This window comes from Hemicordylus capensis, chromosome 4 (assembly GCF_027244095.1).
Source record: "Hemicordylus capensis ecotype Gifberg chromosome 4, rHemCap1.1.pri, whole genome shotgun sequence".
Lineage (NCBI taxonomy): Eukaryota > Metazoa > Chordata > Lepidosauria > Squamata > Cordylidae > Hemicordylus > Hemicordylus capensis.
In genome coordinates this window covers 184,783,738-184,797,751 of record NC_069660.1, presented here as the reverse complement: position 1 = coordinate 184,797,751, position 14,014 = coordinate 184,783,738, and the positions used below count along the sequence as shown (strand labels likewise).

General features: G+C 40.4%; 1 protein-coding gene across 6 annotated transcripts in view; it reads left to right on the top strand.

Moving 5' to 3' along the window:
• The window catches only part of CTNND2 (catenin delta 2), a 924,887-nt gene that overhangs the window by 738,593 nt on the left and 172,280 nt on the right, over window positions 1-14,014 (top strand). For all 6 annotated transcript variants that reach the window (XM_053242882.1, XM_053242877.1, XM_053242879.1 and 3 more), the window contains one exon: window positions 7,643-7,826. In XM_053242882.1, coding sequence (XP_053098857.1) covers window positions 7,643-7,826 — 184 coding nt within the window. The remainder of the gene's footprint in view (window positions 1-7,642; window positions 7,827-14,014) is intronic.

Genomic DNA, 14,014 nt, shown 5'->3' with positions numbered 1-14,014 from the left:
AAACAAAATGTCAAAATATAATAGACAGCCACTTTGCAGCCTATTATAGAACAGAGTCATATTAAAATGTAAGTGCCTAAGGAATACCTTTAGTTTAGTGAGATGTAAATAAAACATTACGAATTAAACACAAAAGGACATAAAACAGAAAAGCTAACTTTTTGTACCCTTTTTCATTGACAGCAATAGAGTAATTTTCAAGAAACATAGGAAACTGCCATATACTGAATCAGACCATTGGTCTATCTAGCTCAATATTGTCTTCACAGACTGGCAGCGGCTTCTCCAAGGTTGCAGGCAGGAGTCTCTCTCAGCCCTATCTTGGAGAAGCCAGGGAGGGAACTTGAAACTTTATGCTCTTCCCCGAGGCGCTTCATTCCCTGAGGGGAATACCTTACAGTGCTCACACATCAAGTCTCCCATTCAGATGCAACCAGGGCAGACCCTGCTTAGCTATGGGGACAAGTCATGCTTGCTACCACAAGACCAGCTCTCCTCTCCTCTGCTGTTCGTGCAGACTGTGAGAAGCAACTCGGATAACAGACCAAAGCCTGCTTTATTAAGTCTGATAATGGGTCAAATTCCTTTAAACCATTTTTTAGTTCATTGAAGCTTAGCCTACTGAACATGACTGAGATGGTCACCTACAAAAAGAAGAAGCTTTGCAATCCAAAGAACCTCCAGTGGTTGCGCATGCAGCTCTCCAGTGTTTTGTAGTCAAACTGTTTGAGAGCTAATGGTTTAGAAAATCTCAATAAAGACATATGTGTGGTTTGCATGTGCATCTTATCCTTCCTCCAGTGAATTCAGGAAAGCATGCATCCTCATTTTGTCCACAACTCTGTGAGATAGTTTAGGCTTAAAAATTTCAACTGGACCAATGTCACTCACTGAATATGGCTGTGGGCAAAAACATAATATTTGATGCACACTCATGTAACAAAAAACCTATGAGTTTGTCTTTGTAGGAAAAAGCAGCTTCAGGGTGGAAGATATTGGGGCAAAGAGTGGGTGCTTTACACTTTCCCACCCTGCTTCTTCTCTCCTCCAAGTTGCTTTTTCCCTCACAAGGTTCTAAATGTATGTTTGGAGAAGTAGCTGCATGTTTGAGTGGGTAAGCAGCTTCAAGTGTGATCACTCGTATTTCCAAGACTAAATTATAATTATATTTCCACTAGCTGAAGCATGCTGTTTTGCTGAATTGAGGCACATTTCTCTCTAATGCCCAAAAAAGACTGGAAGAAGGCTTGCCGAGAGCAGATATGCAGCATGCAATCTCTGAGGGCAAGGAATTCTGACATATGCATCAGCTGTGATTAAATAATGTAGTCATTCCTGATACAATTACCTGTCCCCACAGGAATTAAACATTTTTCTTTCTCTTCCCAGTACAGTAATGGTTACTGAAAGTCACTTCCGGGTGTCCTGGCACAGTGGTGGAGAAAGACTGCTCTGCCCTCTCTTATTACACTGAGGGTTATAACAGACATTCCATCTAACTACATGTCAACCCCTTTATCCACTGGGCTGTTCCTTTCACCACTACAGCCATGGATAACGGAACTGCAGATAATGGGGCATTAAAGTTAGTGGAATTCAGGGGGTTAGGTTCTGGAGGCTGTTAAACAAATAAGCCACAAAATGGCTCGTTTTTACAAAATGCTGGCTGGAAATGACTTGTGAGGTCATTTCCGGCCACCTAGGAACTGTGGATACATGGTTTTTAACCCTTTTGTATCCTCAGACAATGAGGTCAGGTATCAGTTAAGCACCCTCAGATACGTGGCTCTGCAAATAGCGGGAGCACATGTAGTGAGGTCCACCTGTACACATTTAAGAGGCCTGCTTGAAAGTGGAGGAACCTCTTCTTTCATAAAGAAAAAGAAGCCATGAGGAGGCCAATCCTGAATAGGATTGCACAGTACAGGGAAGGGGTGGTTAACCTTGTCCCGTTGCACTGTTTCCCCACCAAAAAATATACTTCCCCAGAGCAGCTAGTTGCTGCAAATAACTGATTCACTGGCAAATAGCCACTTCAAGGGTGCTTGGGTGCTTTTAATCTTCTCCTTCCTACATGTTATGGTCCCCATCAGGATTCTCTCCCTTTCCCCCACACCACCATGGCTCTTTTTTTATTAATAATGAGGCATGTCTGCTTTGTAATACACCCCTTATGTACACTGTTAAATAAACATCTGGTTTGACCCTGACATTCTCACTTAGTAAAATGGTATAACTCCCAGGTGGAAACTGCTCAGAACACAATTAAACTAGAGTGTAGCTAATAAAATCCAGAAGTGGAGAGAAGTAAATCTGTTCATAGTGGTTATGCTGTAGAGGTGAAGTTGGCATCCATTGATGAGCACAATTTAGGACAGCAAAACACTATTTAGTGCACAGACAGCAAAGGTTCCATGCACGTGTCTTAATGTAAGGAAATTCTACTGATATCTTAAATTAAAATGAAGACATCATTGTTTATAAGACAATTGTGACTATGTTGCTTTTCAGCAAGGGAAAGCATTACAACTGTACCATGTGTTTCATCTTCAAACATGGCAGATTGATAGCTAATCAAATCATAATTAAAAATGTAAAGAGCAAGTGTGGAGAATGTGTCAGGATATTTAGAGTGAATGAACTTGGTGACAATGTTGATTTAGAAAGGAAATTTCTGTATCATTTCTCATACCAGATGTACTTGTGCTTCAATACTTGTCTAGCCACAAACTAAATTAAAGTACATAATGTAAATCACGTACGCAAATTAAGCTCTAGTTGTGCCTCCTAGCTTACTCACTGACATAATACTGTACTTTATGTGTGTAATGGTCAGCTACACAGAACAGGCACCTTCCCCCATATTTTGAAATCTGTAGCAAACGGGGGGTGCTAGTACTGCTTTGAATACCTGAAAGGCCCTCCTGTTTCCCCACACATCAGCCACACTATTTGTTCCCCATCTGAGGATCACCAGCTTGACTGCTTATGAGTAACTTAGTGTGGATGTGAGCCAGTGACTGTAGTAACCAGTCTTATTGAAATGAATGGCATTTGTTTGTTTGTTTGTTTGTTTGTTTAGAATATTTATACCCCACCTCTCCAGTGCAATACTGCTCAGGGTGGCTTACAACAATAACAGACACAGATAGAAGTAATAAAATTAATTTTTATTTTTTTTAAAAAAAGTCAGATTAAAAAAAACATGGCGAAGCTCTTCAGGGAGGGCGTTTCAAAGCCAAGGAGCCACAACAGAAAAGGCCCTGTCTCTAGTCCCCGCCAACTGGATCTCTGTTAGTGGCGGGGTCATGAGTAGGGCCTGAGATGATGATCGGAGAATGCTAATGATAATGGTAGAAGTGTCCTATTAATTTCAATGGGAGTACTCCTCTGTAGCAGTGTGAATGTAAGCCAGTGACTGAAGTTGCCTGACTCTGTAACTAAGTGTGTAAGCACTCTACTCACTGGCACAAAACATTTCTTGCTTCTACTCCCTTCCCTGGCTTTTTAAAACCCGAAGAGGGAGTGGAGGAGGCAGATGGAGTAGAGTCAGAGCAATCTTGATTCATGTGTTTCTGGGTGAGGCAAGTGTGGGAGGAGTAAGAATTATATTGGGGGATGTAAGTGTGTGTAGTACATCAGTCAGTAAATACAGGAAGAAGAGTGAGTGAGTGAGTGAGTGAGTGAGTGAGAGATTGACAAGGGGCATGGTGAAGCTTTGGCCATGCTTTGCACACTGCACACCATGGAAGTATGTTGCTTCCCTGCTTCAGGTGGGTTTTCCAGTGTCACTGGCACATTCCTGCTTGCACTTTTCTGAAGGAGCTTGGAAAAACCAAAGATGGGGGTGGGGGGTGGGTGACTGCCTCCCTACCAGTTCCCCCAGACCTCTTGACAAATCTATCTTCCCAGTTCAACTGAATGGAATCATGATTGGAATCAATTGAATGGAATCCGTTGCAGGGGAGTAACAGCAAGAGAGAGGACATGCCCTCAACTCCTGCCTGTGGCTTCCAGTGGCATCTGGTGGGCCACTGTGTGAAACAGGATGCTGGACTAGATGGGCCTTGAGCCTGATCCAGCAGGGCTGTTCTTAAGAAACATATAAAACTACACATTCCTGACAGGAAACGATTCTTCTGTCATTTCCAGTTAAGCCGAGGCCTGCAAACAAGCCACCCCCACTGCCAGTTTCCCCACCCTCCATTAGGAACTGGGCCTGAATTCAGAATGGTTTGGGCCTGGTATGAGATGGAGTATGGACTTGTAAGCTCCTCCAAGTCCAAATTCATCCCCATCACTAGTAGTGACTGCAAATGTGAATGAATGTTCCGCAAAATATTACAGTGTTTCCTTTCTTTGCAAAAATGTGTCAGTTAAAACTTTCAGAGTACCCAACGGTTACAGGGGGAAAATTTGTTAAAAACAGTGCTTCTCAAAGAGGGCATTTGTGCAATTAAGATGATGTAATATTTTCATCAGCCCCATTTGCTAAGTGCTTTTTTGTAAAGTATTTTGACATTTAGTCACAAGATGGTATTCTGATTCGTTGAAAATAATTATGGTTGGATGGAGGATGCCTCATATGTAAGATTTTTAATCAGTTAATCAACTTAATAATTATCTGCAAAAGTACCCTTGACATTAACTTAACTACTGAAGTGTATAAACACAGATGTATAATTCTTATTGTGACATCAATTGCTCATGTGGAGATGGCATTGCTATTTATAGTAGCCTTAAAGGCTTTGATTTAAAGCTAACATAGTATGTAGCAAGAGATGTGCTCTAATTCAGATGTTTGTCTTAAGGCTTGGTCGAAAGCATCACATGCTCATAAATACCTGTATTTTCATCAGTGATGTCTGCATGAACACAGAAAATCATGTTTTTACCATGGCATTGAATGCCGCATCTAAGCGTTCAGATGAGCATCTCAGGCAGATGAGCATGCACAAAGTTTGCAGATGCCAGAACATGTCTAGTTCTTGATGGTAGTGTTTATTATATGAGTACCAAAATGGCCATCCTTGAGGTGAGTGGGAAGAAGGCCACTTTTCTTTTCTGGGTTCTATTGCAGCAGATATCCCTGTTAGAAATGGGTGGGCGACATTTATTGGAGTATATTGCATAAAACAAGAGTTCTCAAACTTGGGTCCCCCAGATGTTGTTGGACTACATCATCCATAGCCAAATGGTCTTTGGGTGCTATGGATGATGGGAGTTGTAGTCCAACAACATCTGGGGACCCTAGTTTGAGATCCTTTTATAAAGAACATATTATTATTTATTATTATGGTTGGTGGCTACCGGGCCACCCAGGCATAGTCAGGCTTTTCCCACTGCAGTGTTGTGCATAAGTGCAACAATTTACTTTCCCCCTGGAGGAATTAATTGCACCCATTCACTTTCTATGGAAAAAAGTAAAGTGGTGTACTCAAGGGTACAATTGAGAAGGTTGTCTGATGCATGTTATTCGTATTACTGTTATGAAAATCTGTATATGCTACTGTTCAACAAAAAGTTCTCAAAGCATTTTACATAGCAAATAGGATGAGAAAATTGTTTCCTTTCCCCAAAGGGCTCACAATCCAAAAGCTCTTCTTCAGTAAGGACATAGAAGGTAGATCTATAGTTGTCAATAGCAAACAGCTGCATTTACATCATCATTTTATTTAAAGGTGTAGAATTTTTCTTAAATGTGTATGTATGGTCAAGCTACAAGCAGAATTTATTTTGGCAAAGTGAATGGTTGACTGCATGTTTTCATCTATTTTGTATTGTCCATCAGAGTTACATCATGAAACTATTATTTAAAAGGGATTTTTACTTTCAGATTTGCTGGAAGGTTGGAGTTCTAGTCCCAACAAGAACCCAGGTCTTACCTGTTCTGTGGCAAATCAGGGTATCATATGTGTGCCTAACGGTTATGACAAACACATCTGAAAGTTGACATTTCCACCTTCAGTTACTTGTGGATACTAAATTCCTTCCTCTAAGCATATTGCTAGAATGTCCGTATAAAACCATGTAAAGTAAAATAACTTGGTATCATGAAAAAATGTAACATAGATAGGCATCATAAAGCTCTCAGGGTTATAATGCAAGTATTTCTAATTGATTCAGTCTGAGAAATAGTTTTCTTATGATTTCCTTAACTTGGTGATGTATTTGGCACTGATCACTGAAAAGCAAACTGGCACAAGCTTTCATCAAGATATAAGCTGAGATGACTTCCCTTTAAGAGATCTGGAATACAGGAATTCCCCAACTTACAAACGGGTTGCATTCCAAAAGTTAGTTTTAAGTTGGATGTTCATGACTTGGAATGCATATAGTTCCCAAGAATGATGACTTGTTTGTGTGTTCAGGTTGACATTCAGAATTTGGGGAGTTCTTCAATGTAATATATTATGGAGTTTTGCTTGTAGTCATATGTTTGTAACTCAGGGAGTGCCTATAGTCACTTCAGATTTGGGATCCTGTTAGTATACATAGTTCTCCCTCTGCCTCCAGTTGTGTGCAATGATAATTCTTTAGGAAATGAAGGATGTTATCTCTGATGTGAAAAGAGTATATTAGCCAAGAGAATTTGGGGTGGGATTGCAGACTCTTGCCTATGTACGCAGTGTCGTGCAACCTCTGATATTAAGTCCAAGCATTTGGTAGTTATATGCAGAGAACTCTATTCTGCAACACTGTAATTCTTTATGTATTCATTTTTTTATGTTTTATTGCTTTTACATTTTTTGTTCATGTTTTGTGTTACTATTGTATATGATATGACATTGGATCATGGATTTTGTTGTTGCAAGCTACTTGTACATCTGCTTGGTGTAAAGGTGGCATCAAAATGAATAGCCTCAAACATGTTGGAAGATGAATGGAGTAAACAAGGTCTCCAAAGTTGGGCCCTCTTTGGGCAGTTTCAGCACTACTGTTAGCAGAATGTGCGGATGCAAAAATCTCTGCATCAGCAAATAGTCGAGAGATCCAGAAATACTTAACAGTATGTCTGCTGCTTACTCAAGTTATCACAGCACTTGCACATCTGCTTTTGGGGAGCAAGCTCCCCCAGAGAGTTGTACCAGGTACACAGAGCGATGATGATGATGATGATGATGATGATGATTAGCCACAGCTATTATCTGGGATAGCTAAATGAATCTCCATGTTATTATTATTATTTATTATTATTTATTCAATTTCTATACTGCCCTGCCAAAAGTGGCTCAGGGTGGTTTACACAGAGAAACAACAAATAAATAAGATGGATCCCTGTCCCCAAAGGGCTCACAATCTTAAAAAACACACACACAAGATAGACACCAGCAACCGTCACTGGAGGTACTGTGCTGGGGGTGGATAGGGCCAGTTACTCTCCCCCTGCTAAATAAAGAGAATCACCATGGTGGTGGTGCCTCATTGCCAAGTTAGCAGGGGTAGTTAAGAGGCAATATGCCTCTGAATACTAGTTGCTGGGAGGCTGTTGCCTTCATGTAGCTTTTTGTAAGCTTCCTAAAGGTAATAATGTTGTCTCTCCCATTATTTTCTTGTTTTCCTCTTTAACAAGCCTTATGCAACAGCATGCCTTTCTATCTCTATGAGTAATGCCAACTATTGTTTGCTCATTTGCTTTTAGGAGTTCTCTGGAATCTTTCCTCTTGCGATGCACTAAAAATGCCAATTATCCAGGATGCCCTTGCAGTGTTGACCAATGCAGTGATCATTCCTCATTCAGGATGGGAAAATTCCCCACTCCAGGATGACCACAAAATACAGCTTCATTCATCACAGGTGCTGCGCAATGCCACTGGGTGCCTAAGGTGAGTTCTGATGCCCAGTGCTTATCCTTCCTCTCATATTGAATTCTTTCTTTCCAGATCCAACCTCCAAAAGACATTATCTACTGAAAGAGATGCACAATTTATTGAAATAATGTGTAGGAGCATCATGGAAAAGATGCAAATTGTGGATCTCTTCTGGTCATTTTAAACCCTCTTGGGCTCAAACTGGGCAAAAACTGTAGAAGTTTTTGGCTCAAACTCTTCCATTGACTGGATGCAGAAATAGATTTTAGAGCTGTACCTTTAAATGTGTCCTACCAAAAAAATTCAAGAATGTTTTTGAAAAACTTCTAACCAAGAATCAGGAGTTCTTAGTTTAAAGTTCTTGGTTTATTTTTTTCCTACCAAAAAGAAAAGAAAAGAAATGCAGAGATTACATAGTCTCTAGGGGCTTGCCATGAAATTCATTTTCTAAGCAATATTTTCAGGTTTGCCTCAAAGCCTAGGTAGGGCATAAGTTGTGCAGGTGTGTTCTACACCCTGTTGATTAAATTAGTCTACACTTCCACTTTCTTGAAGTTCATTTTGTCATATCTGAATTCGTGTAGCAAGAAGTACTGATGTTTCCATACCCAAAAATGTCTTGGTGTGTGAGGTACAGCAACTCCCTCAAGTAAGATGTAGCTAATTTGAGAACAAATGTATTTTCAAATGTAAATGAGATGTGTAGATATATTTAATTCAGGGCAGGGCCTCTATTCTTCCATTCAAGAATTGGTTGGATGAGGCATCTGGGTTTATATTTGCCCACATGGTTCCAGGTGAACAGTCTGTTCACCATCAGCCAATGGTTGGATGTGAAGGACGGTAGACGACTTTAAAAAACGCTCCACACGTCTCATATATCTAGTGCCAATGTTTGCTGCTGAAGATTGATGGTGGATGAAGTTGCAAACAGTATAGGAGAGCAGGGTGCTGAATGATTATCTCCAGTCCATGGGTGGTGGATGTCTGCTGCTGAAGATTATTCTTCAGTTCAGTAGCCTGTTTCTAACATGCCACTATTGTGAAAAATAATTCTAGAAGTTTTAACATATCTGTATGCTGTTGGCTTTTCTTGGTCAGATAACTGGGATGCATGTGCCTCTCCTCTTTTCTTATATATAGTAGCTGGTTGTTCAATGCCTTCTTCAGTTGTTCTGATTAAGATATATGTCTGTGTATCTGGGGAAATGCCTGGATTTGAATTGCTAAATTTAAAATAAACTGTAAATATTACATTACATAGAGTTGGATCAAGAGAACCATGAGTAGAAAGAAGCTACACCTCTTCCCCTGCAGTCTCCTGCACCTCTCAAAAAGCTGGGAACAGGATGGAGCATGAGGTTTGTAGGACAAGTGGGAGATACTGCTGGAATCAGAGAGCTTGGTCAAGATTCTTCTACTCATTTTCAGCAGAATACCCCTGTTTGTTGAAAAGGGTCCAGGGTGCTGCAGTGGGAAGAATAGGAGAGGGCAGTCTCCTTCTGCAAGCTTCTTTCTGTTGATACTTCTCTACATCTAACCCATAGTAATATGATGTTTGTGGTGTTCTGTAAGAGTTATTTTAATATATGTGATATCAAGGTATTGTAACCTACCTGCTCAATCAGCTATGCAGTGATAACTCATTTAAGTAAATAAACAATATATAGCACAATCAAATCAATGTGTTCTTCAACACAAAATCTGATCTTTCATACATTTTTGATCGAATGTGGAAGTTGAGTACACTTTCTTAATAGTATGGCCATAGAGAAGAATGGAGAACATAACAGATTTCTCTACTCATCAGAACCAGCTAGTGGTCATTTTTGTTTTCCTGCTTTGAGAGTTTGCAGTAAATTAGGATCTGGAGAACTGGAGGGTTGGATTATTGGCTGCCTGAAAAATGGTAATACTGTCAATACATTTCATAATTTCAGATTGTATGTGCTTTCCAAACACAAAGGCTTAGAGCCTCTTTCTCATTGAGTTGTTATGCCAATTCATTCTGACTGCATATTCAGAAAACTGAGGGGATGAACTCCACAGGGCCAGCAGTGTTTATGTATTTTTAAACTTTTTGTTTTAAAAAAAACAGCACCCCCTCCCTGCATTCTGCATGATAAATACCTTTTGAAATTCCAGAATATTTACATAAGGTCCGCAGAAAATTCAGCAGCATGTTGTGATGCCCAGGGATGCTGCTGTTCAAAGAAGAAAATAACAGAAGCCCTGCTGAGCATGCTCAAGCCCTTAGCTGCACCTGATGGAGCTCTCTGATTTATGGCTGTAGGCTACTGTCTTCAAACAGCTGCACCAGTAATATTCTCATGCACAGAAATTGCCCAACAGAACTAGATGAACTGAGGTTTGAATTGTGTGTAGTGTTATAATTTCCCGCATAGCTTATACAAAATGCCTACCTGTATCAAAATGTCTACCTAGCTTTGGCTATAGGTAGGCAAACGTTTTAGTGCATTACTGTGTGCATTCTTCCATTTTATTTTTGTCTTCTCAAATTTGCTTAAAGGCCATTTTATACAGTCGGCCAGCCTCTACCACCTCAGGATGCAGGTGGGAGCGCAGGGTCTCCATACTGGAATGCTTCCCCATGAAAAGAACTTCACATGGAAAACTAGCATCTCAGAGAAAAATATTCAGCTGAACTTCCTTAAATGCTGGGTGTTATATGCGCGGAGTTTTTCATATGGATGCAAACATGCAGTCCCCTGCATATACACCCTTGCCTGCAAACTTTGTGCAAAGTTCTTTGGCTCCAAGCTAGTGAACTTCTATCATAGTTGTAGCCTTAATTGAATTGAAGTACGGTAATATCAGTCGGCATTTTCTTCTTCTTCTTTTTTTAATGAAGACAGTGAGACTGTTTTCACACGCAGGCAAAAATGGATTAGAGAAGCCCAGCCCAGTTTTGTTTACACATGAGAACTACCAGGAGCCTCACTGCTCCCGTGGTGCCACCGTGGCCAACCAGCAAGGGGTCCTCTTTTGTTAGCCCAGGTTAAGGGTGCAAACATGCCTTAGCCCCGGCTAACTGATTGTGTGTCAGTGCTGTGCAGCTTCACACGGCACTCACACACCAGCAGCTTCCAAGCTGGTGCCAAAATACTCCCCATAATGCACTGTACATGCACGCAGAGCATTATGGGAGTTCTGGGGCGTCCCAGCCCACAAACCTCCCTGCTGCTGCCAGAAGCCAGCAGTCATCTGGGTGGGTGGAAGAGGATTGTCTGCAGAGGAGGTCAACTTTTTGAAGCTTCCTCCTCTCTCCCCTTCAAGCCCATCTCACAAATTATGAGAAAGGGCTCTATCAGTGCTTCACTGGTTTGGTACACACTGTTGCAGCAATATGCTTCCTTTGATCTTTACTCTCCAGATTCTTCCTTTCTTTTCCTTAGTTTTGCAAGAGTGAGACAAATGATCAAGCACTTCATTTCCATTGTGACTTGTTCATCATCTTCTGCTAAATGTAGATAAGCGAAGGCATAGAATTTTTGGATAAGTGCTTTCAGCTTCATATTAAACAAGATCTTCCTCTGTACTTATAGCAAGTAGTTTCTGCAGAAATATCAGTCTAACATCATATAGCTGAAAAGAAAGAAGTTGAACATAGCTTCATATGGATTACTGTGTGCTATCTATCTAATTTGTAAATGGAAGATAAATGATCATTAAAAACATAGTATCAGAGGTTTAAAAAATGTACTGAACAACTAATTCGTGTTTTCTTGTCTGTTTTGAATTGTGGTTTGATTATGGCATATTTATTCTAGTCATTCATTTTATTTATTTTTCCAGATTTATTTTATTTATTTTTTACATTTATATCCTGCTCTTCATCCACGGAGCCCAGAGTGTGGTACATGGTTATATTTATCCTCACAACAAACCTGTGAGGTAGGTCATACTGAGAGATAAGTGACTGGCCTAGAGCACTAGTTAGTTTCATGGCTGTAAACAACCAGTACGTTTCATGGCTGAATGGGGATTTAAAATGGCCCCCAAGGTGATTGTAACTGCATCATAAACTGGTTGTGTTTAGGCTGAAGCAACTAGGGATGTGCACATTAGGAATTTCAATTAGAATAACAATGCGCAAGACATACCCGACACCTTTAAAAGGGAGGAGAGAAGGTCCATACAAGCTTCTTGTTCAGGTGGTGCACCCCCCAGCTGCCATAATGTGCTGGCGGTGGTTTCCTCAGGTACCCTCATGTGATGATGGCTCATAAATGGCTGGCGGTGGTTTCCTCAGGTACCCTCATGTGATGATGGCTCATAAATGGCCTCTGCGCATGTGCGGCCTCCATTTGCGTGGTCAGAAACGATGCTAACGTGGGATCATAATGATGCTCAGCTTACAACATGGTTGGAGCACACAAGCAGCAGGCTTTCCAAGCAATTAAAATTGCCACCAGGATATTTTTAAGCAGGAACTGCAGTGTAAGTGACCATCTATTTCCAGCCCTAGGCTATAAAAATAATTTAGGCAGTGGTGGTTCATCAATCATTTAGAAGCTATTCATATTTCAAGTTATAATACAATATAAACTGCATATAATAATAACTGCAGAAGTCATCATTGAGGGTAGACATTTCTAGGTTTTCCGTTCTCAGGGAAAGGTTCTATTGAATGGACTGAAGTAACTAATCCAATAGCACTGTTGAAGCTAAGGGGATGTGGATGTGATTAGTCCCTGGATGGGAGACCAATAGGAAATCCATTATAAGCTTCTCTGCACTTGTCAAAGGAAGACTGGACTATAATTTTTTATTTTTTTATTTTTCTTTTCTTTTTTTAAAGGAGTATGGGTGGGTCCTAAAGAATACGGGTTCTCAACTGATAGCTCATAGCAGGGCTGATTTTAAAATTCCCTTTTCTTAGCTTCGATTATTTTTTGCTGCCTGACTCTCATATCAGTGGCTTTGAATCTGTCACTGCTGCTAAGGTAGAGATCACTTGAGTCATTCTAACTTCCCAGTCCCATCCTGGTTTTTAAAAATAAAATGAGCATATTCTCCTAAGCAGGACAATATTCTCCTTTTTTCATCTTTTAGGACAAACCCTTGGAGCTAAAACCTTGGAGCTTCCAATGTTTGCTAGGGAAATCTTGGCAGGAGGAGGTGGGGGGAGGGGAGAGATTCCTACTAACTTGGTGTATTTATCTTGACTGAATAGATTTCTGACTAGGTTTCTGTCAGCAGAAGAAAATGGAAGTTGCCCTTCAATGAACAGATAGTACATATGTGGAAAACTACTGCTCTAGCCTGAACTTAAGGGGCAAGCATTATTTCCAGAGGCTGCACTGGAGAGCTGAAATCAGTCATGGTGTAAGGTGAAAATACTTTTAAATTTTCAGGGCTGTCTCTTCTTCCCCTCCCTACACAAGTATTCCAAACTCATCATTCCCACAGAGATTTGTTAGAAATGCTGCAAGAATCCATAGTAAAAGCACACAGGACAAGTGTGCTGAAACTAAATACTCTTGACATAAATCCAGTCACTTGGTTATATGAAAAGATGTTAGGTCCTGATTATCCTCAGCTGCTCTCATACTCATGTCAAACCTATTCCTGTTGCCAAAGGAAGTGATGACTTACAGATTCCAGCTACTGTGAATTCAGTTAACAATGTCTACAGTATGTTAACCTTACATTACTGAACTTTTAACCTGTTAAGCCACAATCAAGGAGCATGTTTGTTTTTCATAGAATTGTTGTATTAGTTTTAGCATGAGAATCAAATAGTGAAGTCCTGATTTCTAGTCTTGAACTTCTGTAGTGACATTTATTTGGGGAATGGATTAGAGGCATCAGTCTTGCATACAAAATCAGAGGTTGTTCATAGGGCAAGCTGGATCCTGGGATATAATATAACAACCTTGGCTTCCAGATATATGGAATTGTCAGTATTTTAGCAAACTGGTAGTGCTTTTGACAATAACCCAAGCTCATTTGATCTTGGGACACAGAGAGGGACTGCAGGACACATGTAATGGTACAGCCCGATGTATGAGTATATGGTGAACCAAGTGACAGTTGTCCAAAGGCCACCTTGGACTGCAGACTACCAGTTGTTAATGTAAATCAGCCAGATTCCTTGTCAGTTGTAAACCTCTGTGAGTCTTCTGTATTCTTGTTCTTGTGGTGAGAAAGTGTTTTCAGGTACAAAGAAGTGGAACATT